Here is a 23,746-nt window from a genome sequence, read left to right as displayed (position 1 = left end):
AACTCAAGGCAGGCTGCACAGGATCTGTCCCCGTTGGCGTCCCGGTACCTAGCTTGATCCCGACCATGGGCCCGCGTGGCGTGGCGCGGATCCTGTCCCTGTCGCTCGTCCTGGCGGCGGTGGCCACGGGGGCCTGGGAGCGGGGGCCGCTGGGCGTGCTCTTGACCTGGCAGGGCTGAGCCGCGCTGGGCCGCTGCTGTCCCGGCCGTGACCCGATGTGCGTCGCCCGCGGGCCCCCGCCCTGCTTCTGCGACCAAGAGTGCGACGCGGCTCTGCCCAGGTGCGCCCGGGTAAGGGCAAGGCACTAGCGGAACGCTCGGAGCGGAGGGGAGCTGGGGAGGGGGATGCGAGGAGGAAGGGAGCCCAGCACCTGGGCTTGGAGAGGGCACAGGGGCCGAGGGCGGGGCGCTTGGGGACTGGAAGGGTGTGCCGTGGGGCAGACGGGACGTGCAGTGGGTCGCGCGGGCAAGGAGGGACACAGACACTCAGGACCTAAAGGGGAAGCACTGGCTGTGGAGCTGCGAGCCGATAAAGACGCGCAGGTTATGAACCTGGGTGCGTTCATCTCGGGGGACCTGAAGGAGAGGGACTGGTGGAGAGTTGAGGGGTGTTTTGGAGGAGGGGCGCAAGGACTGCGCACAGGACTTGAAGGGCGACAGGAAGGTGGAGGATTCGGCCCAGGTGCGGGACGCAGGGGGTGGAGAGGAAATGAGCACAAGAGGCGCAGACAGGAAGGAGAGCGCCTGGTGCGAGGGAGGAAGGGTTGCACGCGGTAAGGGGTCGGGGGATCGTGAAGCTTGGAGGGCTTCGAGGGGAGGGAGGCGCTTGGGTTGAGGTAGGGTGGCAGATTTCGCAAATCAAAATACAGCACACCCAGTTAAACTCGAATTTCAGATAAACAAATCTTTCTAGAGAAAAATATGTCCTAAATATCTCATGGGATATACTTACACTAAAAAATTATTGGTTGTTTTTCTGAAATTGAAATCTAACTCGGAGTCCTGTATTTTATCTGAGAGCCCTAGCTGGGGGATGGGCGCGGGGCCAGAGAGCTGCGAGGGAGGAGGTGTTGCAAGCTTCTTTCGGGCGGAGGGCTCACAAGGCGAATGGAGAAGGTGACAAGGTGAATGGAGAAGGTGACAAGGCGAATGGAGAAACCAAGAAAAGGGCTAACGCTTGGAGAGCAAGGATGGAAGGACGCTCAAAGCGGAGGAGGAACAGTCTGAGTGATTCCAAAACTAGTGTGCCCAAGCTGGTTAGAACTCAGGCAGGCGGGTCCAGAAGCCGAGGGGCCTGATAGATACGCAGGTGAAGTCCATCTGTGGTCCGCGTGCTGGGCGTGGCCACCGGGCTAGTCCAGGCATTCCTGGTAAAGGCCCCTCCAGAGGGGTACCCACAACGCTCTATTAAGGGCTATTTTAGTTGAGTCATTGGTGCGAAGGACGCTGCCTATCCCCCCCACCCCGCCACCCCACTCCCTTCTTCTAGAGATGGAGCCTTGCTCTGTCGCCCAGGCTGGAGTACGGTGGTGCGATCATCATTCACTGCAGCCTCTAACTCCTGGGCTCAAGCGATTCTTCTGTCTCAGCTTCACAAGTAGCTGGATGACAGGCAGGCACCACCATGTCTGTCTCTCTATCCTTTTTAAATCCCAGAAGTAAAGTTTTCACACCCACTAGAGACAAAAAATCTAAATTCTGTCACCCTGTAAAACGGTTATGACCCAACTTTCCTATGTCAGGGAGGAAAGTGATTGATTGGGCCCCTCTGCCGTGTGATATCACTAGAGCATCTTTCAGGAATTTATTTTAAAAGAGAGAGAGGGCGCTTTTTAAAAAATGCATAATGGGTCGGGCACAGTGGCTCATGCTTGTAATCCCAACACTTGGGGAGGCTGCGGGAGGATCGTTTGAGGCCAGGAGTAAGCAGCCTGGACAACATTGGAAGACCCAGTCTTTACAAAAAAAAAAAAAAGCCTCAAATGGTGATGACTGGCTGTAGCACCAGCTACTCAGGAGGCTGAGGTGGGAGAATCACTTGAGCCCAGGAGGTTGAGCCTGCAGTGAGCTATGATTATGCCACTGCACTCCAGCCTGGGTGACAGAGCGAGACCATGTCTCAAAAAAAATAAAAAAATGTAAGGGACCTAACATCCATTAATCACCTATCCCTCTGTGCCCAGGAGCTGGGCTGGATGTCCCCTTGAACCTGAATACATTCTCCCTGCCCTCTGGGGTTCAGGTATGGAATAACGTCCCTGTTTAGCAGTCAAGAAAAGCAAGGCTCAGAGAGGAGAGGGCTTTGGGCAGTCAAGGCTTCCCAGCCAGTGGAGGAGCTGGGTCTGATTCTGAGTCTTCTAGCTGCTTGCTGCCAGGAGTGGCCAACGTTGGAAATTCAGGCAGCAGTGAGATGAGAAAGTAATTTTGGCTGTGGTGTCTTCTCAAGTCATAGGCAAATGAGAACTCCTTCCAGATTAAATTTGGGGAAAGACTGCCTGGGAGTGCTTTTGTACTGGTTGGCTTTCCGTGTAGAGAGTTCGTGCAGCCGCGGGTCTGTACAGATTGGAGCTGAAGTCCCAGGTTAGCACCACCCACAGGGGCTCCCCTGCCACAGCGCAGGAGTGGGGGCCCAGGAGGGGTCCAGGCAAAGGCATCAGTGATACTTTCTCATGGTCTGACCGACGCCCACAGAATCACACAATGTTAGCCGCTCCCAAGAGATGTCCCTTCTATACGGAGCGGGGGCTGGAGGAACCAGGAGCCTCAAAGCTTTGCTTTCACCTTTGTTTTGCTCTTTTGGGATCTGCCTCCTTATCTGGGGCAGGGGCTTATGAAGAGACACAGGAAAAAGTTCACTTTCCACCTCCCAGGGGAGCAGGCAGGAGGGGACTAGTTAGGAGGCAAAAGGTGGAGAGAAGTATTTGCTTTTTTCATGGGCTATTTTTAGGAGATAGAGTCAACTGCCTTAAGTGGTTGATTGTAATAGAGGGAGATGTTGAAGATGACTTAAAAAACAAACAAATAAAATCCCCAAACAACAGATCTAATATTTACTAAATACCAAATGTCAGGAAGGTACTATTTTAAGTGCTTAAAGTAAATTGTCTCATTTACGCCTCATAATAACGCTATGGAACAGTGTTATCATGTCTGTTTTACAAATGAGGAACTAAGGCACAGAGAGGTTAAGTGATGTGTTCTGGGTTGCACAGCTATTAAACAGCAGATCTGGGATTTGCACTCCAGCAGTCTGACTCCAGACCTCAATATTGTATAGCAGCTCAAGGGTGGCAGAGACTTCAGTATGTTAGGAGAGGGAAGCTTGGGTCTACAGGTGAAAGGAGACCCCTTGACATCTTCCCCATTTAGTTCAATTAAATTTTTCTTTCTTTCTTTCTTTCTTTCTTTCTTTCTTTCTTTCTTTCTTTCTTTCTTTCTTTCCTTCCTTCCTTCCTTCCTTCCTTCCTTCCTTCCTTCCTTCTTTCCTTCCTTCCTTCCTTCTTTCCTTCCTTCCTTCCTTCCTTTTCTTTTCTTTTTCTCTCTCTCTTTCTTCCTTCCTTTCTTTTTTTTTTTCAGGGTTTCACTGTGTTACCTAGGCTGGAGTGCAGTGGTGCAATCATGGCTCACTGCAACCTCTGCCTTCCAGGCTCAAGTGATCCTCCTACCTCAGTCTCCTGAGTAGCTGGGAATACAGGTGTGGGCCACCACACCCAGCTTTTTTTTTTTTTTTTTTTTTTTTTTGCTATTTTTTGTAGAGATGGAGTTTTACCATCTTTTCCAGGCTGATCTCAAACTCCTGGGCTCAAGCTATCCCCCATCCTTGGCCTCCCAAAGTGCTGGAATTACCGGTGTGAGCCACCGCACCTAGCCTCAATTAAAATTGGTGGCCACCTTCTGTGTGCCCAATTCAGCTAGAAGCACTGGGGGATGGAAGCAAGGCTGGAGTTCTGGTACCCCTCAAGCTTATTGTCTATTTTTGGGAGACAAGGTAGTTGGGAAAGGAATAAATAATTTCAGTCTGAGCAAGGTGAAGCTTTGAAATGATTGGTGAGGATGGGGTGGATGTGGGGAGAGAGTGGGGCCGGAGTGATTAGTAAGGCCTTGAAAGATAGACACCACTACATTTTCCCAGTTATTTACAGAATGTTTCCATGTATTTTATACTTCTTAAATATCATCTCAACCCTGTATGGTTGATGTCCCCACATATACACTTACGTGTTTCCTGTAGGGTTAGTACTCTTAGGGTTGTGACACAATTTAACTTAAGCTAACAAGGACATTTATTGGCTTAGGTAACTAAAGAACAACCCAGGGATTCCGGAGCTTCAGGCATGACTGGATCCAGGGGCTCCAAGGATGTCATCAGGACCCTATCTCTTTCCATTCTTCGGCTTTTCTTGTGTTAACTTCATTCACAGGCATGCTGTCACCAAGTGGTAGCAAAGCTAGTGGTCAAAGACAGTAGCTGTAAACTGCCATCCCTAATGGATTGAGAGCATTTTTCCCCAGTTCCAGCCAAAATCCCAGGGCTGGTTCTCATGGGCCCAGTTTGGATTAAATGATCATTGCTGACGCAACCAATCACTGAGCCTAGCGAGAAGGAATATATCAACTGGCCATGTCAGCTGCTTCATACCAGGGACAAGAGGGTGAGATCAGCCCTGTCCAAATCATGTGGATTGACAGCGGGGGAGTTTTGGTTTCTCAGGAGAAAACTGAGGTGATGTTCCCAGAAGATGGGGGAAAGGAGGCTGGAAGGGTACTACTCAGCTGTGGGAGACCACGTGCTTTGGGAAACTTTGGGTAAAGTGTGCTGAGACGTTGAATAGGAGGAGGGAGCGGTAAATGACTGTGGATGAGTTGCAGGAAAATGTAGATTTTTAGCCGCTGAGCTTGGGGGTCTCCATCTATGATCCACTGTCAAAAAAGATCTTTCGTGAACCCCCTCAATAGGAGATGGGAACCACTGAGGGATTTCAGGGGACAGGCCAGAATCGTATTCTAGAAAATCCTTTTGGTAGACAATAAGGAGGGCAGTTGGTAAGGAGGCTGGGCAGTTAGGTTCAGCGGAGAAAGCGGGGTTTGGATAATGCAGAAAGATGTTCCTTGGCCGGGCACCATGGCTCATGCCAGCATTTTGAGAGGCTGAGGTGGGTGGATCACAAGGTCAGGAGTTTGAGACCAGCCTGGCCAACATAGTGAAACCCTGTCTCTACTAAAAATACAAAAATTAGCTGGGTGTGGTGGCACGTGCCTATAGTCCCACCTACTCTGGAGGCTGAGGCAGGAGGATCGTTTGAACCTGGGAGGTAGAGGTTGCAGTGAGCCGATATGGCGCCACGGCACTCCAGCCTGGGCGACAGAGCGAGACTCCATCTTTAAAAAAAAAAAAAAAAGATGTTCCTTCATCAGCCTGGGCCTGTGAGGGTGGAGTGCAGCGATTCTAAGGGGTCTGTGGGAAATGTGGTCTGGCCATGGCAGGCTCAGCTGGCACGATGTTATCTGGGTATCCAGGACTCAGTGAGCAGCCCCTTACCACCGCCCTCCCCGTTTCTGTAAGGCTGGGAAGCTAGAATTTCTCCTTTAGTAGGAAAAGTGGGCTGGGCTTTGCTTTGAGAAACACCGCTATCTGGTGGTGCCTTTTTGCAATGTCAGCCCGTGGTTGTATTTCCTTTGTTGTTGCTAAGGCAAGATTTGCTCACTCAGTGTTCAGTGGCACATCACTTCCTGAGCTGCTGTGTGCCAGGCCCTGTGCTTGGTGATGGGATACAGCAGGGAACATGACAAATGAGGACCCCATCGCTGTGGAGCTGACACTCTAGTGGAGGAGGCGGACACTGCGAGAATAACCACAGATGTACTGAGTTTGTGATCCTGGGCCTATGTGAGGGGTGATGATGGCTCCCTCTTGTGTGTGTGCTGCCAGCGAGACGGGTAGAACACATGCAGGGTGGTGCCTGCCTAATTTTCTGCAAAATCTCTCACCTGCCTGGCAGGCAGGGCAGGAGATCGTGGTGGACTTTGGGGATCCCCCTTGGTCCAGCTGTCCAGCCAGTGCCTGAATCTGGTCTGCAGTCTTCCTGCCAGGTTTTTTAGCCATGTTGTGAACACTTTCAGTGACACAAAACTCTTTCTTCTAGCAGCTTCTTCTACTCTAGATAATCCTTCCTCTCCTGGGAAACTGCAGGAGCCATCATGCTTCTGCCCTCACCCCCACCCAGAGAGATGGGCAGTCATCCTTTTGAAACCTTTGGCGTCACCACGTCACATCTCTGCTCAGAACTCGGCAATGGCTTTTCATCATGCCTAGAATAAAATCTGAACTCCTTACAACAGTCCTCAAGGCCCTATATGCTATCTTTGTCCCCTCCCTCTCTGATGTTACCTCCTACCACTTTCCCTCTGGCTTATTTTCCTGCAGCGACACTGGCCTCCTCACTGTCCCTCTGATATCCTACCTTTACCCTGCCTCAGCGACTTTGCACTGCCTGTTTTGTGCCTGGAATACTTTCCCCAAGATTCCTACACAGCTCCCTTCATCACTTCTTTGGGGGCTCTGTTCAGATGTCCTTGTCTTGGAAGACTTCCTTGACTCCTGCCTAAAATAGTTTCTTGTTACACCACCCTTGGCACTCTTTCTTTTTTTCCCTGCCTCTCCCCCAACCCTGGCCACTCCTGACCTGCTGTTTTTTCTCAAAGCACGGATCACTACTTGAAATTACATGGTTGCGTGTTATTGTTTATTGTCTGTTTCGCCCACTGAATGTCAGCTCCTCGAGGGCAGGGCTGTACCTGCTTTGCTCATCTGTGTTCCCAGCACCCGGCCCAGTGCTCTGCACACAGTAGGTCCTAAATTGTTATTGAACGAATGCATAAAGACTGTTGAACTGGGCATTTACAATATGGCCAGTGCTTTGCATTCGCCATTGCAACAAACCCGAGACTGTTGTTCAAATCCAGGTTTGTCTGACTCTACATCCTTGGCTCAACTTAGGGATTCTGCCTCTTAAGCCCCAGTGGCCTCATCCCTGAGCTGAGTTTGACAATAGTGCAAACACATTAGGAGTTGGGGACCTGGCAAGTGACAGATGGTACCCGCAGAAGGGTATAATAGAAAACAAGGGCTCTATTCACAGAGATGGGGGCAGCAGTACAGGACAGGAGGAAATGGTGTTATTAGAGCCTGTGAGAGTAGGATCCACAGCCAAGGGCTCCCTTCCCCAAAATGGGGGACAATAAACACCTTGGGTGCACTCTCCTCCTGCCCTCTGCCCCTCTCATCCCCGCTGGTGTTCCCCGCTGGTTCAACTCTACTGGCAGCCAGGGAGAGGCTGGGAGATGCACAGGCTTGCTGGGGGCTGAGTATGGAGAGGGAGTACAGAGTTTCAGGAGACTGTTGTGAGAATTAAATGAAGTCATGTGTGGGACTTGCTTGGTTTAGCATCCAAAGCACGATGAACGGGGTTATTAGATGGATGTTGTGAGTATTAAATGAAGTCATGTATGGGACTTGCTTGGTTTAGCATCCAAGGCACAATGAACAGGATTATTAGATGGATGTTGTGAGAATTAAATGAAGTCATGTGTGGGACTTGCTTGGTTTAGCATCCAAAGCACGATGAACGGGGTTCTTAGATGGATGTTGTGAGTATTAAATGAAGTCATGTATGGGACTTGCTTGGTTTAGCATCCAAGGCAAAATGAACAGGATTATTAGATGGATGTTGTGAGAATTAAATGAAGTCATGTGTGGGACTTGCTTGGTTTAGCATCCAAAGCACAATGAACGGGGTTATTAGATGGATGTTGTGAGAATTATATGAAGTCATGTGTGGGACTTGCTTGGTTTGGCATCCAAAGCACAATGAACGGGGTTATTAGATGGATGAAGAAAGCACTTGATCAGTCTTAGGTTGTCACACTGGTTTTCTGCCCTCCCTCCTCCTTCTTGCCCTCCCTCTTTCTGTTTCCTTTCTTCTCTTGTTTACCTTCCTTTCTTTTTTTTCCCTTCCTTCCCTCTGAGCTTTTCAACTCTGCTAAGATGGGCAGATTGAAGGATTGTTTGCTCCAAGAAAAATATTTCAAACCTCTGAGATTTATGCAAAGAATATGTGACTTCCTGACCTGCCAGATGCACTGCTGCTTGTCTTCAGCACAATAACGCCATTCCTTCATCAAGGATGCACACGATTTTTTCTCCCTTCACATTTTCACGTTGCTGAATTAGGACATGTTTCATAGCTGGGAGGGTTTTCCTGAAGACAGACCTCATCTTTTTTGTTAAACGCTGTGTCTCCAGCACCCAAGACAGTTCTGCGGTTGCTGCAGATGCTCGGTAAATATTTGGGGAATGAGTGAATTAATTCTGACAGTGGTAGCCGCCTTGCATGTGCAGCAAATGTGTGTGTGCCGCTGACAAAACTTGCTGGCACATCCGTAGAAAGTCTCTCGCTGGGGAAGTGCCCAGATTCCGTTTCTGCTAGACTGCCTTTCCCTGTCTGATTTGCTCTGGTCCTGATCTGGGACTGTGGACTTGGAATGAAGAAGTGTCGGTCCCAGGGGGGACATCATTAGAAATACCACCTGTGGTAGACATGTGAAGCACCTCAAGGATGGGGGAACCCAGCACGTTCCTTTTGTGATGATGAAATATTTCCGACATACACCACCAATGTAGAGAGATAATACAACAAACCTTCAGGAAAAGCTAAGAAACAAACCTTGACAATTGCCACTGGAGTGTCTGTTTCCCTCCTGCAGTCACCTGCTTTCCCACTCTCCCCAGAGATTGTCACAATGCTGAATTTGACATTTAAAATTCCCATTCATATATGGGTGTGTTTGTGTGTGTGTGTGTGTTTATGTACATAAATATACACTGTACTTTTTTTTTTTTTTTTTTGAAACAGAATCTCGATCTGTCGCCCAGGCTGGAATGCAGTGGCGCAATCTTGGCTCACTGCAACCTCCACCTCCCAGGCTCAAGTGATCCTTCTGCCTCACTTTCCCTAGTAGCTGGGACTACAGGCGTGCACCACCATGCCTGGCTAGTCTTTGTATTTTTCTTTTTTGGTAAAGATGAGATTTCACCATGTTGCCCAGGCTGGTCTGAAACTCCCGGTCTCAAGCGATCCTCCTGCCTTGGCCTCCCACAGTGCTGGGATTACAGGTGTGAGTAATGGCGCCTGGCTACAGGACGTTCTTGTGATTCACAGTAGTTATGTTCTGTAAAGTTGCCACAAAGACTGAATTAACCAATGGCCCCTAGGGGAAATATGTACACACATATCTCACTTAGATTATACGTTAGATCCTAAAAACAACTCATCCTGGTCAATTCCATTTTCTTCATTTTACAAAAGAGTGTTAGGAAGTGTTAAGAGACTCGCCCGAGGCTGCCTCCCTAACAGTTGCTGGAGTTGGGATTCAAACCCCATCCAACTGGCCCAGGGCTGGAGCTTCTTGCACTACATAGACCTGTCCCTACTGTCTCTGTCCTCTGGTAACATCTGTATGAGGCTGGAACAAGAAGACAGAGTGGGGCCCCATTTGGCTTCAGCTTGGAACCTGCACATCGAGTGATTCAAATTTTTCACTAATCTTCGCTTGTCTGTGAGTAACTACAAATGTGCTGCAAGTATTGATTTTAGGGTTAAAAATAATTTTAGCAAATAAGCAAAGTAGCAAATACAGAATCTGTAAATCATGAGGACTGGCTGCATATATATGTATTTACTATACCTGTATGAATGCCTAAATACTTTATAGTACCCTTTTGCAGGTTTAAAAAACTATATAGGCCGGGCGCGATGGCTCACGCCTATAATCCCAGTACTTTGGGAGGCTGAGGTGGGCAGATCACTTGAGGTGAGGAGTTTGAGATCAGTCTGGCTAGCATGGAGAAACCCTTTCTCTGCTAAAAATACAAAAAATTAGCCAGGCATGGTGGTAGGTGCCTGTAATCCCAGCTCCTCAAGAGGCTGAGGCAGGAGAATCGCTTGAACCTGGGAGGCAGAGGTAGCAGTGAGCTGAGATCACACCACTGCACTTCAGCCTGGGCAACAGAGCTAGACACCGTCTCAAACAAACAAACAAACAAACAAACAAACAAACAAAAAAAAAGACTGTATATAAAAAGCATCACATTAGACATGTGAATCCTTTTGCAAGTAATTTATTTCCCCTTCAGTTTACTGACAGTGTAGCTGTGGCTCATTTTCACTGCTGTAGAGGAATAGTTAGTGCTTATTAAACACCTGCTATGTGCCGGGAGCAAATGCTTTATATTTCATATTTGGTTGAACCCTTAAGGCCACCCTATCAATTAGATACTATTCTTATTCCCATTTGACAAAAGAAGAAATTGAGGCATCAGTTGCCCTAAGTGCTTAGGAAATGTTTATTGAAGGAATGAGTGATGGAGACGACCTAAGTGATCATCAATAGGATGATTGGATAAAGGTGGAATTCTAAGTTTAGGTGGACATATGAACAGTTGTCATAGGGAAACTTTCAAGGAAGGCATAGACTGAGGTTTGCAAGAGTTCTAGCACTTGGTATGGTGTTTTGGGGGTTCAGATTGTGGGGAAGGTGGAGAAGACCTGGATGCTGGCTAGCTAAACCCCACAGAGATCTCCCTTGCAGACACCACCTTCTCTTCCAGTGGTCCCCTGCACTGTGGCACAGTGGAGTGGCTGGAGTCGCTGTGTAAAGCCCTGCCAGGTATCCAACCGTATATGCCAGAGGTGTGTCCTGCAGGAGCCAAGGTATGGGGGTGTCCCCTGCCGCTGCTGGAAGAGCGGGCTGGCTGTGTGGAGTACTGGAGCCACCAGGGAGTGGAGTGCCAGCAGTCCTTGCATGAGTGGGGGTGGGCCCCAGGGGTGGATCTCAGTGGGAACAGTCAGGCTGGACTGCAGGGCCCTCTATGAGTTCTTGGGTGGGGTCTGAGTTTGGAGTGGGGCTTTGCCTTCCTTTGCCCTGATCCCCCTTCTTGTCTTGCGAATGAGTTCAGAAGCTCTGAACTCCACTGGGCTTCTCAGTCTTCTTTCTGCTCCTCCCCCTATGTGAATCAGTCAGGACTTTGTATGCAGGTGATAGGAGACCCAACTTAACCTGAACTGAGCAAAACTGTGTGGCTCCTGTAACTAAAATTCCAGGGGCTGCATTCAGGCATGGCTGGATCCAGGAGCTCATGCAATGTTGCCAGGAATCTCTCTCCATGTCTCAGCTCTGTTTTCCTCTCAGTTGGCCTCATTCTCAGGCAGGCTTTTCCCTGTAATGGTCTTTGCAGGCTTCCCTCCAACCAGCCTAGCAGCTGAAGAAAAGACCTCTTTCCCCACAGTTTCAGCAAATATCCCAGGATATTTGTGGTGTTGAGCACACCTGCAGTCCCAGCTACTCAGGAAGCTGAGGCGGGAGTATCACTTGAGCCCAGAAGTTTGAGGTTGTAGTGAACTGATTGCACTACAAGACCCTGTCTCTAGAAATCAATCAATCAATCAATCAATCAATCAATCAATCAAAAGGTCGTTCTGACTGTCATGTGGACAGCAGACTGAGAGGGGTCAGAGGGAATCAGGGAGCCTAGGGAAGAGGTGGCTGCAATAGTTCAGGCAAGAGACTACTACGGTGAATGGACCACGGAGGTGGCAGTGGGGTGATGACAAGTGGGAGTGTTGTTCCTCTGCTTGAAATCCTTCTCCCTACCTCCAGCCACCCCCATCCAGCCATTCCTGGGTCATCACTTCCTGTAAAGATGTCAGTTTCCCTGAGGAAGATTGGGAAGATCATTTTGACTTGCTAATATGTGCCAAGTGCCTCACCATATGACCTGACTCTGTGAGGTCAGCGTTACTATTCTCTTCTTACAGACAGGGAAACTGAGGCTCAAGGAGGTGACAAAGCTTGTCCAAGTCACATGGCTATTGACTAGAGAACCAGGACCCTCCCATTCTGACCCCAATATCACCCACCTACAATCTTTTCGTTGTACTGTTTTTTTGTTTGTTTGTTTGTTTGTTTTTTTTTTTTGAGACAAGGTTTTGTTCTTGTTGCCCAGGCTGGAGTGCAATGGTGCAATCTCGGCTCACTGCAACCTCCTCCTTCCGGGTCCAAGAGATTCTCCTGCCTCAGCCTCCCAAGTAGCTGGGATTACAGGCACCTGCCACCACGCCTGGCTAATTTTTTGTAGAGATGGGGTTTCACCATATTTGCCAGGCTGATCTTGAACTCCTAACCTCAGGTAGTCCACCTGCCTCGGCCTCCCCAAGTGCTGTCAGAATGTAATAAGATGATATATGATGACCACCTACGACATAAGTGCTCAATAAACAGCAGCTGAGTTATTTTCTGTGTTCACCGTTACAGCCATGAGGCTCTGATTTTTATGACTGATCCCTTGAATCTTCTTTCAGAACATCTCACCTCTGTATTTGAGGGCTTGTCCCTTCACCATAGCATGACAGTAACAGCTGCATCCCAGTAGCTAACAATGTCAAGCAAATTACAAAGGGAAGAAACACTTACTGAGTACCTGCCTTGTGCCAGACCCTCGACCAATGTTACATTACATTCTGACAATAACACCAGGATGTAGGTACTAATATTAACCCCATTTTGATGATAACAAGAATGAGGCTCAGAAAGGTGCAGTAACTTGATCAAGGTCACTCAGCTATAACAAAGGGAGTTGGGACTAGAACCTGGGCTTAGCTGGGGCTCTCCTTACTGCTCTAGGTGACACCAAAGTACAACTACAGCTGTTGGAAGAGGGAAGGGATGCTGTGTGTTAGGGATTCCTAAGGAATCACCAACCTCTTGTGAATTGATTATCAATTCTCCTCTTCTATGTTCTCCTCTGTTTGATCTAGAAAGGAAGAAACTTGGAAGCTGGCCAAGTAAAATAATTTTATTCATTCATTTGTCTTTCTATCAATCCATCCCCGTATACCGCCTTTCTTCCATCCTTCCATTGTTCCATTCACTCATTCATCTATTCTCCCATCCATCCATCCATCCATCCATCCATCCGTCCATCTATCCACTCATTCATCTAGCCATTTCCACTAATCTCTCTGCACATCCCTTCTTCCATTCTTCTATCTTCCCATTCATCCATCCATCCAGCTGTCCATCCATCCATCTACCCATCCATTTTTTATTCATTCATCTATCCATCCATCTGTCAACTCTCCATCCATCCTTTCCATTCATCCTTTTTTCCACCCATCCATCCTTCTACTCATCTCTCTGTCTCTCCTTTACTTCCAGCCTCTCATCTTCCCATTTGTCTACCTATTATGCATCCATTCTTTCTTTCTTCCATCATTTCAGCTATCTATCCATTTATTCATGTAGTCACTGACTTTAAAAATTTTATTTTCTTCTTTTAAAATTATTTAATTAATTTTTTGCCTTTCCTATGGTGCTGATAGTTATTGACTCTTTTTCCTTTTTTTTTTTTGAGACAAGGTCTTGCTTGCTCTGTTGCCTAAGCTGGAGGACAGTGATGCAATCATGGCTCCCTGCAGCCTTGATCTTCTGAGCTCGGGTGATCCTCCCCTTTCAGCCTCCCAGGTAGCTGAGACTACAGGTGCATGCCATCACATCTGGCTAATTTTTGCAGGATGAGGTTTCACCATGTTGCCCAGGCTGGTCTCGAATTTTTGGGCCCTAGAAATCCTCCTGCCTCGGCCTCCCAAAATGCTGGGATTACAGACGTGAGACATTGCTCCTAGCTAACTAACTCTTTTATCTACCCTTTAAAAAAAATCATTCACTTATTCATTCAGCAAATCATTCATTCAAAATGAATTTTTGAGACCACTATATACCAGGCCCTGGAGTCTCAGAGATAACTATGACCCTGCTTCCAGCACTATAAAGGGCACTGGTAGTGATTATCTACCCAGTTCAACAGTCTACAACCCTACAGTCTCTTTAGGGCTGTCTTGTAAGTGACTTGGATACCAGAGGTACCAAGCTCGGTGTCCCTATGGCGCCATAGCCTGGGATGCGGTCCGCCCTAACTCTGTTTTCTCCTTGACCCACAGTCCCTGCTTTGATAACCACAGGCAGCTGTTACGGCAAGGAACAAAAAAGACAGAAATACTTGGTCCTCATTGAGTGGACAGTCCAGTGGGAGGAGAGAGATAAAAAACAAACAAATAACATGTTGGAGCCTAAGTGCCATGGGAAAGATAAAGCAGGGAAGGAGGTAGGGGTGCCCTGAGAAGATGACATTTGAACTAAGATCTGGAGGAGGAGATCTGGGGGAAGAGTGTGCCTGGAAGAGGGAAACAGCAAGTGCAAAAGTCCTGGGGCAGGGCATGCCTAGTGTGTTCAAGGATCAGCAAGAAGGTGGGTATAGTTGGAGTGCAGGGAGAGAGTAGGAAATGAGGTTGAAAAGATAACGGGGTAGGAGGTAGATCCTGTGGGGCCTGTAGGCTGTGTTGAGGAGTTGGGCACTTTCTCTCATGAGGTGGGAGTCATGGTAGAGTTTTTAGCAGAGGAGTGACATGATCTGACTTAAGGCTTCACAGGATTCCTTGGATCCTACTTGGAGAATGAATAGAGGAGAAGCAAGGGGGTAACACGGGAGACCAATGAGGAGGCAATTGCAGTGGTCCAGGCGAGGGAAGAAGGTGGTTTGGACCACGGTGGTTTCAGTGTACCTTGTGAAGGATGGATTGTGGGGACTGGCAACAGATCAGTGTGTTGCAGGATAGCGGAGCTGAGGTCAAACTTCCAGGACGGTGCCTGGCTCATGATAGGTACTCAGTAAATATAAGTTGAAAGAATAAGGTCTGAACTAAGTCAGCAGCAATGGAGATGGACAGGAGAACTAAAAGAGTTAGGATTCTTTTGATTGCAAGTGACAGAAACTTAGCTCAGACTGTGCCAAGTGAAAAGGAGAAGTATTGGTTTAGATAACTGGGAGGGAAGTTCTGAAATAACATTGCTTCAACCAGGGCTGGCGCCAACGGTGTGTGTAAGGCCATCAGGGTTGGCTCTTGTCCCCTCTCTTTCTGTCACTCGCTCCATGGGTTGGCTTTATTCTCAAGCAGGCTCTTTCCCTGTGGTGGCTAAGATGGGCATCTTGCAGAGATTGTGGGGATAAGCAGCCCCACATCCTCCCAGATCAGTAACCCCAAAGGTGTCCTCTTGGAAGTCTCGGTGGATCATATCTGGAGGAGACCCCGATTGGACCTGCTTGGATCCGGGCCCATCCCTGAACCAGTCGTCGTGGCCAGGAAGATGGGGAACTCTGGTCGGTCAACTCCAATCACGTACCCGCCTTAGTGGCAGCTGTGGGAGCCACGGCCAGGCCGACTGAGTGATGGCCCCTCCAAGACCATAGGGCGAGGGCAAGAAATTTCCAAACTGCCAAAAGGGGAAGAGAAATTGTATGGGGAAGACGCAATTTCTAGTTATCACAGACTTCTGGTAGGGGACAGATTCCCGAGGGGATATACAGGCAGATCAGAGAGGAAAGGACTGGAGATGGGCTTTGGGCTGCACCTGGAAGAAAACCGTGGGCTCCTCTGGCCACCAGGGGGCAGCAGCTTCACACAGAGTCATTCAAGAGTCGTTGACACGCGGCGTCTCTTCCAGCATGGGGTGCTATTTACTGCTCCTTGTAGAAAAAGTTGGGTAGAAGTAAAATTTGGCAAATTCTGGGTCTAATTTCAGATACCCTTGAATGGAGGGGCTTTTCTTTTAAATAATCCTCATTGCAAATCTTTTTTTCTTTTTTTTTTTGAGACCGAGTCTCACTCTGTTGACCAGGCTGGAGTGCAGTGGCGCCATCTCAGCTCACTGCAACCTCTGCCTCCGGGGTTCAAGACATTCTCCTGTCTCAGCCTACCAAGTAGCTGGGACTACAGGCGTAAGCCACCACGCCTGGCTAATTTTTGTATTTTTAGTAGAGACAAGGTTTCATCAAGTTGGCCACTGCAATGAGCCACCGCTCCTGGCCTTTTTTTTTTTTTTTCCTCTCCTTTTTTTGAGGCAAATCTTTTTCTTTTCTTTTCTTTCTTTTTTTTTTTGGCAAATCTTTTTAATAAAATAGGATCTTTTGAAAAAACCTGCCAGGCACGGTGGCTCACGCCTGTAATCCCAGCACTTTGGGAGGCTGAGGCGGGTGGATCACCTGAGGTCGCGAGTTCAAGACCAGTCTGACTAACATGGAGAAACCCCCGTCTCTGCTAAAAATACAAAATTAGCCAGGCGTGGTGGCGCATGTCCGTAAATCCAGCTACTCAGGAAGCTGAGGCAGGAGAATCACTTGAACCAGGGAGGTGGAGTTTGTTGTGGTGAGCCGAGATCGCACCATTGTACTCCAGCCTGGGCAACACCAGCAAAACTCGGTCTCAAAAAAAAAAAAAAGAAAAAGAAAAAAAAAAAAAAAACGCAGTGGAGTGCTTAAGAGTATCCATTTAGTCTTATTTTCAGCAGAGATGGTTCCATTTTAGGTCCCACTGCTTATTAGCTATGTGACCTCGGGCGAGTTGTCTCTCTGATCTTCAGTTTCCTAATCTGTAAACTAGGGGAAGCACCTAACTTTCAGGGGTTCCATATTCCATCGGCCCCAGTGACTTATTTAACATTTTTAAAATTGAGCTGGATATCATTCTAGGAGTTGGACCCAACAGTAACAAAACAAATGAACATTCCTGGCATTGTGGAGCCAGCGTTCTAATGGGGAAAACAGATGAAAAATAAAACACTCAGACTTTTGGATAAATTGCTTAGAATAGGGTCTGCCTGGTACATGGTAAACCGTGAATAATGTTAACTTGAAAAGCAGACGTTGAATCTTGTTGTATGCAACCTGTTGAGGCCAATTGGGTTGCACAAAAGATTCCTGTATCAGGGAGAAATTGTACCAACCTGGGCCTAAGATAGGGCTGGGTGTACAGTAGGTGCTTCATAAATGCTCATGGGTTCTTGGGGTGGTATCTCCCTGTGTGGCTGCAGATACTGTGTCCAGTTCCAGTTGGGGTCCATTCCAGGGAGCTGTGGGCAGGCGAGGGCACCTCATGCCCAGTGGACAAGGTATCTGACCCAGGGCCACACGGTCTGTGTGAGGTGTGAATGGCCTGCCCAGGACACCAGGAGCCGGCGCTGCTACGGGGATGGCGGTGGGGCCAAAGGGTGAGTGACAGGACTTGGGCATGGGCAGGTGTGGCTGTAGAGCCCAGGGTATCTCTGCTGCCTGAGATAGCACCCCGGGAGAGAGATGCTGCTCCCTGGCCAGGGCAGGGGCCAGCAGAGTCCCAATCCCAGGGTCCAAAGAGACCAGTCAGTTAGGAGCCGGACTCCCGCCACTTCCGGTGGTGTAAACTTGGGCAAATCTCATCACATCTCGGATCACTAAGTGCCTCATCTGAAGATACAGATAATGAGAGGACTTCCCCATGGGGCAGGAGTGGGGGCTCAGTGAGATTGTGCAAGGTGACCTAGGACAGTTTCTGACATCCAGAAAGTATCCAAGAAAAGGGAGCTTGCATGGTTATTGAACCCTCACGAGTCCCTTAAAGGCCAAATTTGGTTACTTTCATTTTATAGATGGGCAAACCAACTCAGAGAGGCAGCGTGACTTAGTCAAGTTCACACAGCAGGGTTTGACCCAGATTTGGCTTACATTTTTCCTCTAGACTGCCTCCTGTGGGGTCAGGGTATCTTGGAAAGCGCTTCATACATACTAATTATAATACTGGCTTACATTGATTGAGCGCTTCCTGTGAGCTGAGAATTATTTCAAGCTCTTTATATTCCTTAATTCACTCAGTGTTGAGCATGTGCTGGACACTGTTCTGGGCACTGGGGATTCTGCAGTGAACAAAACAGCTGAGGTCCCTTCCCTTATGCAGACAGTAAGGTCCCTTCCTTTCTGCTGGGAGGAGGCAGACATTAGGCAAGTAAATCTGTAATTTGTCGGATGGGAGATGAATGTTAGGAGAGAAAGCAGAGTGAGGATGATGTCCTGGGGGTTGTTAATTTTTTTTTCTTTTCTGGGTCTCGCCCTGTTGCCCAGGCTGAAGTGCAGTGGTGTAATCTCAGCTCACTGCAGCCTCAACCACCTGGGCTCAGGTGATCCTCTCACATCAGCCTCCCGAGTAGCTGGGACTACAGGATGTGCCACCGTGCTTGGCTAATTTTTGTATTTTTTGTAGAGACGGGGTTTCACCATGTTGCCTAGGCTGGTCTTGAACACCTTGGCTAAAGCCATCTGCCGGCCTCAGCCTCCCAAAGTGCTGGGATTATGGGTGTGAGCCACCGTGCCCGGCCATTCTTTTTAAAAGCCTGATCAAGGAGGGTAACAGAAAGGAGGTGATATTTGGATGGACACCCAAAGGAAATGAGGGAGGAGCCACGTGGATCTCTGGAGGAATAGCTTTCCAGGCAGAGGGACGGTGAGCGCAAAAGCCCTGGGGTAGAGCGTGCCTGCAGCACTGAGGAGCAAGAGAGGTCATTGGGGCAGGAGCAGAGTGAGTGAGGGAGAGCTTAGAAGGAGGTGAAGTCACACTAACACACAGTATGCCAATGAAACGTTGCAAGAATCTAACATGGATCCTTTTAGGATCTCTGCTTTCCAGATGAGTTGACTGAGATACAAAGAGGTGCCCAAGGTCACACACCTAGCAAATGGCAGAAATGAGATTTGACCCTGAACTGCTCAGACCCCCAAGCCAAGCTCTAGACTCTAGTCTAGACTGTTTCTTACTGAACATGCTTTTCCAGTGCAGGGATTATTACACTGTTGGAACATGAGCTGTCTCTGGGGTCTGTACAGGGAGTTCTACCATTTCCAAGGGTGTTAATTTCCTTCTTTTAAAAATTAAGCAGCTCTGCTCACTGTAAACTTAGAACAGGGAATGCCAAGGCCAGTTAGGGTGTTAGGGACAAACGCATTTAGACAGGAGGCATTGGATCACACAGATCTGGGTTAAGATTCCACCTCTGGCCCTGACTGGCTATGTGACTCTGGGCAAGCCCTGCATGTGACCCTGACAGTCACCACCATGTACGATTGTGGGGAGGATCCTGAGCCTTCTGCACAGCACCTGACCCCTTGTAGATACCCACTAGTGGGGGCTGCTGTCATTATCTCTAATCTGCAGAATAGATATAATAAGACCTATTTTGTGAAAATGAGATGTAATGGATGTGATGAACCTGGCACATAGTAGATGCCCAGTAAATACACGTCCAACAATATTATCACACTATAGGGTGGCCCTTCCTGCCAGCCTCCCTTCCAACCTCCCTCCCACTTACCTGTCCTAGACCTGAGAGTCCACTGTTAAGGGATTCATTCTTTGGGATAGGCACTCACTTTTTAGAGCTTCAGTTTATCCATCAATTTTTGGAAACCCTTTCTAGTCTTAAGACTCTGATTAATCCCAAATTTCTCTTTTTGGACACAAATACTCCGGGATGTGAAACATGGCACTTTGGCAAGGCTGAGATGTGGGTCCCAGGGGCCACAGTCCCCACCACGAATGGGAAGGGACAGAAAGGAGAGCCAGGGCTGTGTCCGAGACAGGCATCTCTCCACACTCCCCACCTGGGGTCAGGCTGGCAGAGCAGGTGACGGAAGGTCTGATGGGGGCATAAGCTCACCAGGAAGGACTGGCAGAGCAAGGGGATCCAAGAGAGGAGAGGCATGAGCTGTCAGCCAAATTCTTTCCACGGGCAGCTGTGAGAGTGGGCGTGCCAAGGGCATGGGCCTGGAGAGGGATTAGCCTGTCAGTTGGGAATTTTTGGAGGGTTTATTTAGCTTAAGAAGTATCCCTGAGTTTGGGTCAAGCATAAGGAACACCTGCCATGAGCCACTCACCTACTGCGTGCTGGGCACGCACCAAGCAGGTGCTTCACACGTGTGTTCACAGTTAGGCCTTAGGGGCCCTTTTAGACAAGGGACACGAACTCCATTTTATATAATGATGATGGTAATAATAATAGTAACTTTAAATGCTATCATTTATAAAACACCTATTATCTGCCAGGTACTGGGCTTAGAAGCTTACAACGGTGCCTGGCACCATGTGGGAGGCGCTCAATCAGTGTTTTTTTTTGTTTTTTTTTTTTCTATTTTTTTGACGGGGGTCTTGCTCTGTCGCCCAGGCTGGAGTGCAGTGGCACGATCTTGACTCACTGCAACCTCTACCTCCTGAGTTCAAGCCATCCTCCTGCCTCAGCCTCCCAAGTAGCTGGGACTACAGGTGCATGCCACCATGCCGGGCTAATTTTTGTATTTTTGTAGCAACATGGTTCTGCCATGTTGCCCAGGCTGGTCTGGAATTCCTGGGCTCAAGTGATCCACCTGCCTTGGCTTAAAGTGTGGGGATTACAGGTGTGAGCCACTGCACCAGGCCCAGTGTTTGTCATTCATTATTGATATTATTTTGCATTTTTTAAAAAGATTTGGATTACATCCACAGAAAATTGGCTTAAAAATATATGAACAGGTTCACAAACATTTGGGAAGGTCACACACCTAGGTAGACACTGCCCAGGCAAGGAACAGAGCCTGGCCAGCCCCCCAGACCTGCACACGCCCACTCCCTCAGTCCCTCCCTCCCCATAAAGGAGGCCTCTGCCCTGACTTCTCTGGTGATCCATTGTGCGACATCCTTGGCAGCTTTAGGAACTCGATGTGGAGCCCTAAACACTATAGTTCCATTTTATTTCGTTTTGTTTCTTTCCAACTTTACATCAGTGAAACCATCCAGCATGTGCTCTTTGGAATTTGACTGCCTTTGTTCCACATGAGGTTTCCAAGTTCATCCACATGGTTGCACTTGCAGCATTAGCTGGTTCATTCTTGTTGCTGAAATAGTTAGCTATTATTATTATTATTATTATTATTATTATTATTATTATTTTGAGACAGAGTCTGGCTCTGTCGCCCAGGTTGGAGTGCAATGGCATGGATTCAGTTCACTGCAACCTCCCCCTCCCGGGTTCAAGAGATTCTTATGCCTCAGCCTCCTGAGTAGCTGGGATTACAGGCAAGTGCCACCACGCCCAGCTAATTTTTGTATTTTTGGTAGAGGTGAGGTTTCACTGTGTTGGCCAGGATGGTCTTAAACTCCTGACCTCAAGCAATCTATCTGCCTCAGCCTCCCAAAGTGCTGGGATTACAGGCATGAGCCACCACGCCCAGCCGATTAGCTATTATCATGATCATCTTTATTTTCTTTGCACACAGCGTCTCAGATGACCTCCCCGCCAACACCTCAGAGGGGCAAAGATTATTGATATCTCCGTCTTCCACTGAGGAGAGAGAGGCTCCTAGGAGCCAGGTCCCAAACCCCACCTGATTCCAGAGCCTGTGCTCTTAGCCACTTCACGGTGTGGCCCCTCAACAGAGGAGGAAAAGGGGGCACAGAGCAGTTAAGCAACTTGCCCAGCCTTGCCCAGCAGGGACACGATCGAGCCACCTCCCCAGACCCTCAGAGCTGACTCTGGAATGCCCTTGTGGCCTCTGAGGGTCGCTGGCTCTGTGGCCATCCCCAGGGTCACTTACGAGGGCCCAGTGCCCATACGGTTTTAGGGCCCACAAAGACATTTTAATTTTAATTTCTTTTAAAACCAGAAGAAAAAAACTGATGATATAATAATAATAATATTATTATTATTATTATTAGTGGATCACAAACCTAGTCTGGATTTTACTCGTCTTTATACAGTGCAGTCACAAGCTAGAGGGAGGGTCCCTGAAAGCAAATGTCCCTGGAGCCCAGGAAAGCCATCATTTGACTGAGTCAGCCCCATCTCTTGCAGGAACAAGATGTTGCTGGGGCAAGCGGCCGGCCACCCCGGTGCCGAGGGACCTGGGAGAAGCTAGGGCAGCTCCGGCATTGTTCCTGCCCTGCGGTCCACAGCCTCGTCTTCATCTAGCATCTGCACCCCCTAACCGTCCAGAACCCCTCTTTCCAAAGCCTCAGGGATGGCAGGGAAACTGCAGGGCTTGGGATCTCGCAGGACCAAAGAGTTGGGAGAAGTCTGCAATTTTGAGACTGAAGGAACAAGCCTTGTCGTTATGTTGACACTGAAATAGCTTCATGCTTCCACTCAGTGCCAGCTGAGTCACAGTCCTACCGACATCTCCTGCCCCTTCAGGGCTTCCCACATTTCATCTCCCAAACACATTCTCCTGGCCTTTGCCGTATTCTCCTTATTGTATACTTAATTTTTTAATGAACTCTCTCCCTTCCCTTCCCTTCCATTCCCTTTCCTTCCCTCTCTCTCTCTCTCTCTCTTTCTCTTTCTTTTTCTCTTTTTTGGATGGAGTTTCACTCTTGTCACCCAGGTTGGAGTACAGTGGCGTGATCTTAGCTCACTGCAACTTCCACCTCCCGGGGTTCAAGCAATTCTCGTGCCTCAGCCTCCCAAGTAGCTGGGATTACAGGCGTGCACCACCATGCCGGGCTAATTTTTGTGTTTTTAGTAGAGACAGGGTTTCACCATTTGACCAGGCTGGTCTTGAACTCCTGACATTAGAGGATGTGCCCACCTTGGCCGCCCAAAGTGCTGGGATTACCGGCATGAGCCACCATGCCCAGCCCCTCCCTCCCTCCCTCCACCCCCCTTCCCTCCCTCCCTGCCTCCCTTCTCTCCCTACCCCCCTCCCTTCCCTCCCCCCTCCCTCCCTCCCTCCCTCCCTCCCTCCCTCCCTCCCTCCCTCCCTCCCTCCTTCCTTCCTTCCTTCCTTCCTTCCTTCCTTCCTTCCTTCCTTCTCTTTCTTTCTTGACAGAATCTCCCTCTGTCACCCAGGCTGGAGTGCAGTGGCACAATCTCTGCTTGCTACAACCTCAGCCTCCCAGGTTCAAGCGATTCTTTCACCTCAGCCTCCCTAGTAGCTGGGACTACAGGTGCACGCCACCATGCCCAGCTAATTTTTGTATTTTTAGTAGAGATGGAGTTTCACCATGTTGGCCAGGCTGGTCTCGAATGCCTGACCTCAAGTGATCCACCCATCTCGGCCTCCCAAAGTGCTGGGATGACAGGTGTGAGCCACCATGCCCAGCCTTCTTTTCTTTACTTAAATAAATTTATTTTAAAAGAAAACTTCTACTTAAATATATGTTTAAAGAGGAAACATTTTATCACAGTTATAAAAGAAAATAAACAATAATAGCAAACATTTATTAAGCACCTATAAGAGTGCCAAGCACTGTCTCAGCCTTTTACACATATTGACTCATTGGATTCTGAGTTAGATGCAGTGATTATCCCCATTTTACATGTGAGAAAACTGACGCTCAGAGAGGTTTGGCCACTTTGCTGGAAGTTGCACAGTGAGTGAGTGGCAGAGTGGGGATTCGAACTCAGGAGCTACACCTACTGCTTAGGTTCCCAGCACAGTATATCAGCCTCATGAGGGCAGGGGTTTTGGTTTCTGTGTCCCTGGGCCTAAAATAGTGCCTGACACACAATAATGCTCAATAAATATTTGTTGATAAAAACAAGTGAATAAATGAATGATCAGTTGCTATACTAAGAAGACAATCAGGCTGGGCACGGTGGCTCATGCCTATGATCCCAGCACTTTGGGAGGCTGAGGCGGGTGGATCACCTGAGGTCAGGAGTTTGAGACCAGCCCGGCTAACATGGTGAAACTCCATCTTTACTGAAAATACAAAAATGAGCCAGGCGTGGTGGTAGGCGCCTGTAATCTCAGCTACTCAGGAGGCTGAGGCAGGAGAATCGCTTGAACCCGGGAGATGGAGGTT

The 23,746-nt window shown here is 48.6% G+C and overlaps 2 protein-coding genes and 1 long non-coding RNA gene across 3 annotated transcripts in view; 2 read left to right on the top strand and 1 right to left on the bottom strand.

Moving 5' to 3' along the window:
• KCNB1 (potassium voltage-gated channel subfamily B member 1) overlaps positions 1-23,746 on the bottom strand; it is a 182,212-nt gene that overhangs the window by 17,145 nt on the left and 141,321 nt on the right. The gene's annotated exons all lie outside the window — the stretch shown is intronic.
• The window catches only part of LOC134735817 (uncharacterized), a 52,371-nt gene that overhangs the window by 7,098 nt on the left and 21,527 nt on the right, over positions 1-23,746 (top strand). The window lies entirely within an intron of this gene.
• Positions 23-22,656, top strand: LOC134735811 (somatomedin-B and thrombospondin type-1 domain-containing protein-like). The gene is made up of 3 exons (XM_063633409.1): positions 23-280; positions 16,980-17,156; positions 21,795-22,656. Exons 1-3 carry the CDS (start codon positions 216-218, stop codon positions 21,856-21,858), a joined length of 306 nt encoding a protein of 101 aa, XP_063489479.1. The 5' UTR covers positions 23-215; the 3' UTR covers positions 21,859-22,656.

The sequence above is a fragment of the Symphalangus syndactylus genome, chromosome 24 (assembly GCF_028878055.3).
Source record: "Symphalangus syndactylus isolate Jambi chromosome 24, NHGRI_mSymSyn1-v2.1_pri, whole genome shotgun sequence".
NCBI lineage: Eukaryota > Metazoa > Chordata > Mammalia > Primates > Hylobatidae > Symphalangus > Symphalangus syndactylus.
Note: the sequence above shows the minus strand (reverse complement) of the source record. Positions and strands in the feature narration are given on the sequence as shown.

What these genes read in the sequence shown, in the direction of transcription:
- LOC134735811 (XM_063633409.1), top strand. Translation starts at nt 216, where the DNA reads ATGTGCGTCGCCCGCGGGCCCCCGCCCTGCTTCTGCGACCAAGAGTGC. An exon ending in TGCGACGCGGCTCTGCCCAG is followed by an intron (nt 281 to 16,979) that starts GTGCGCCCGGGT and finishes GTGTGGCTGCAG; the next exon opens with ATACTGTGTCCAGTTCCAGT. An exon ending in GATGGCGGTGGGGCCAAAGG is followed by an intron (nt 17,157 to 21,794) that starts GTGAGTGACAGG and finishes CATCTCTTGCAG; the next exon opens with GAACAAGATGTTGCTGGGGC.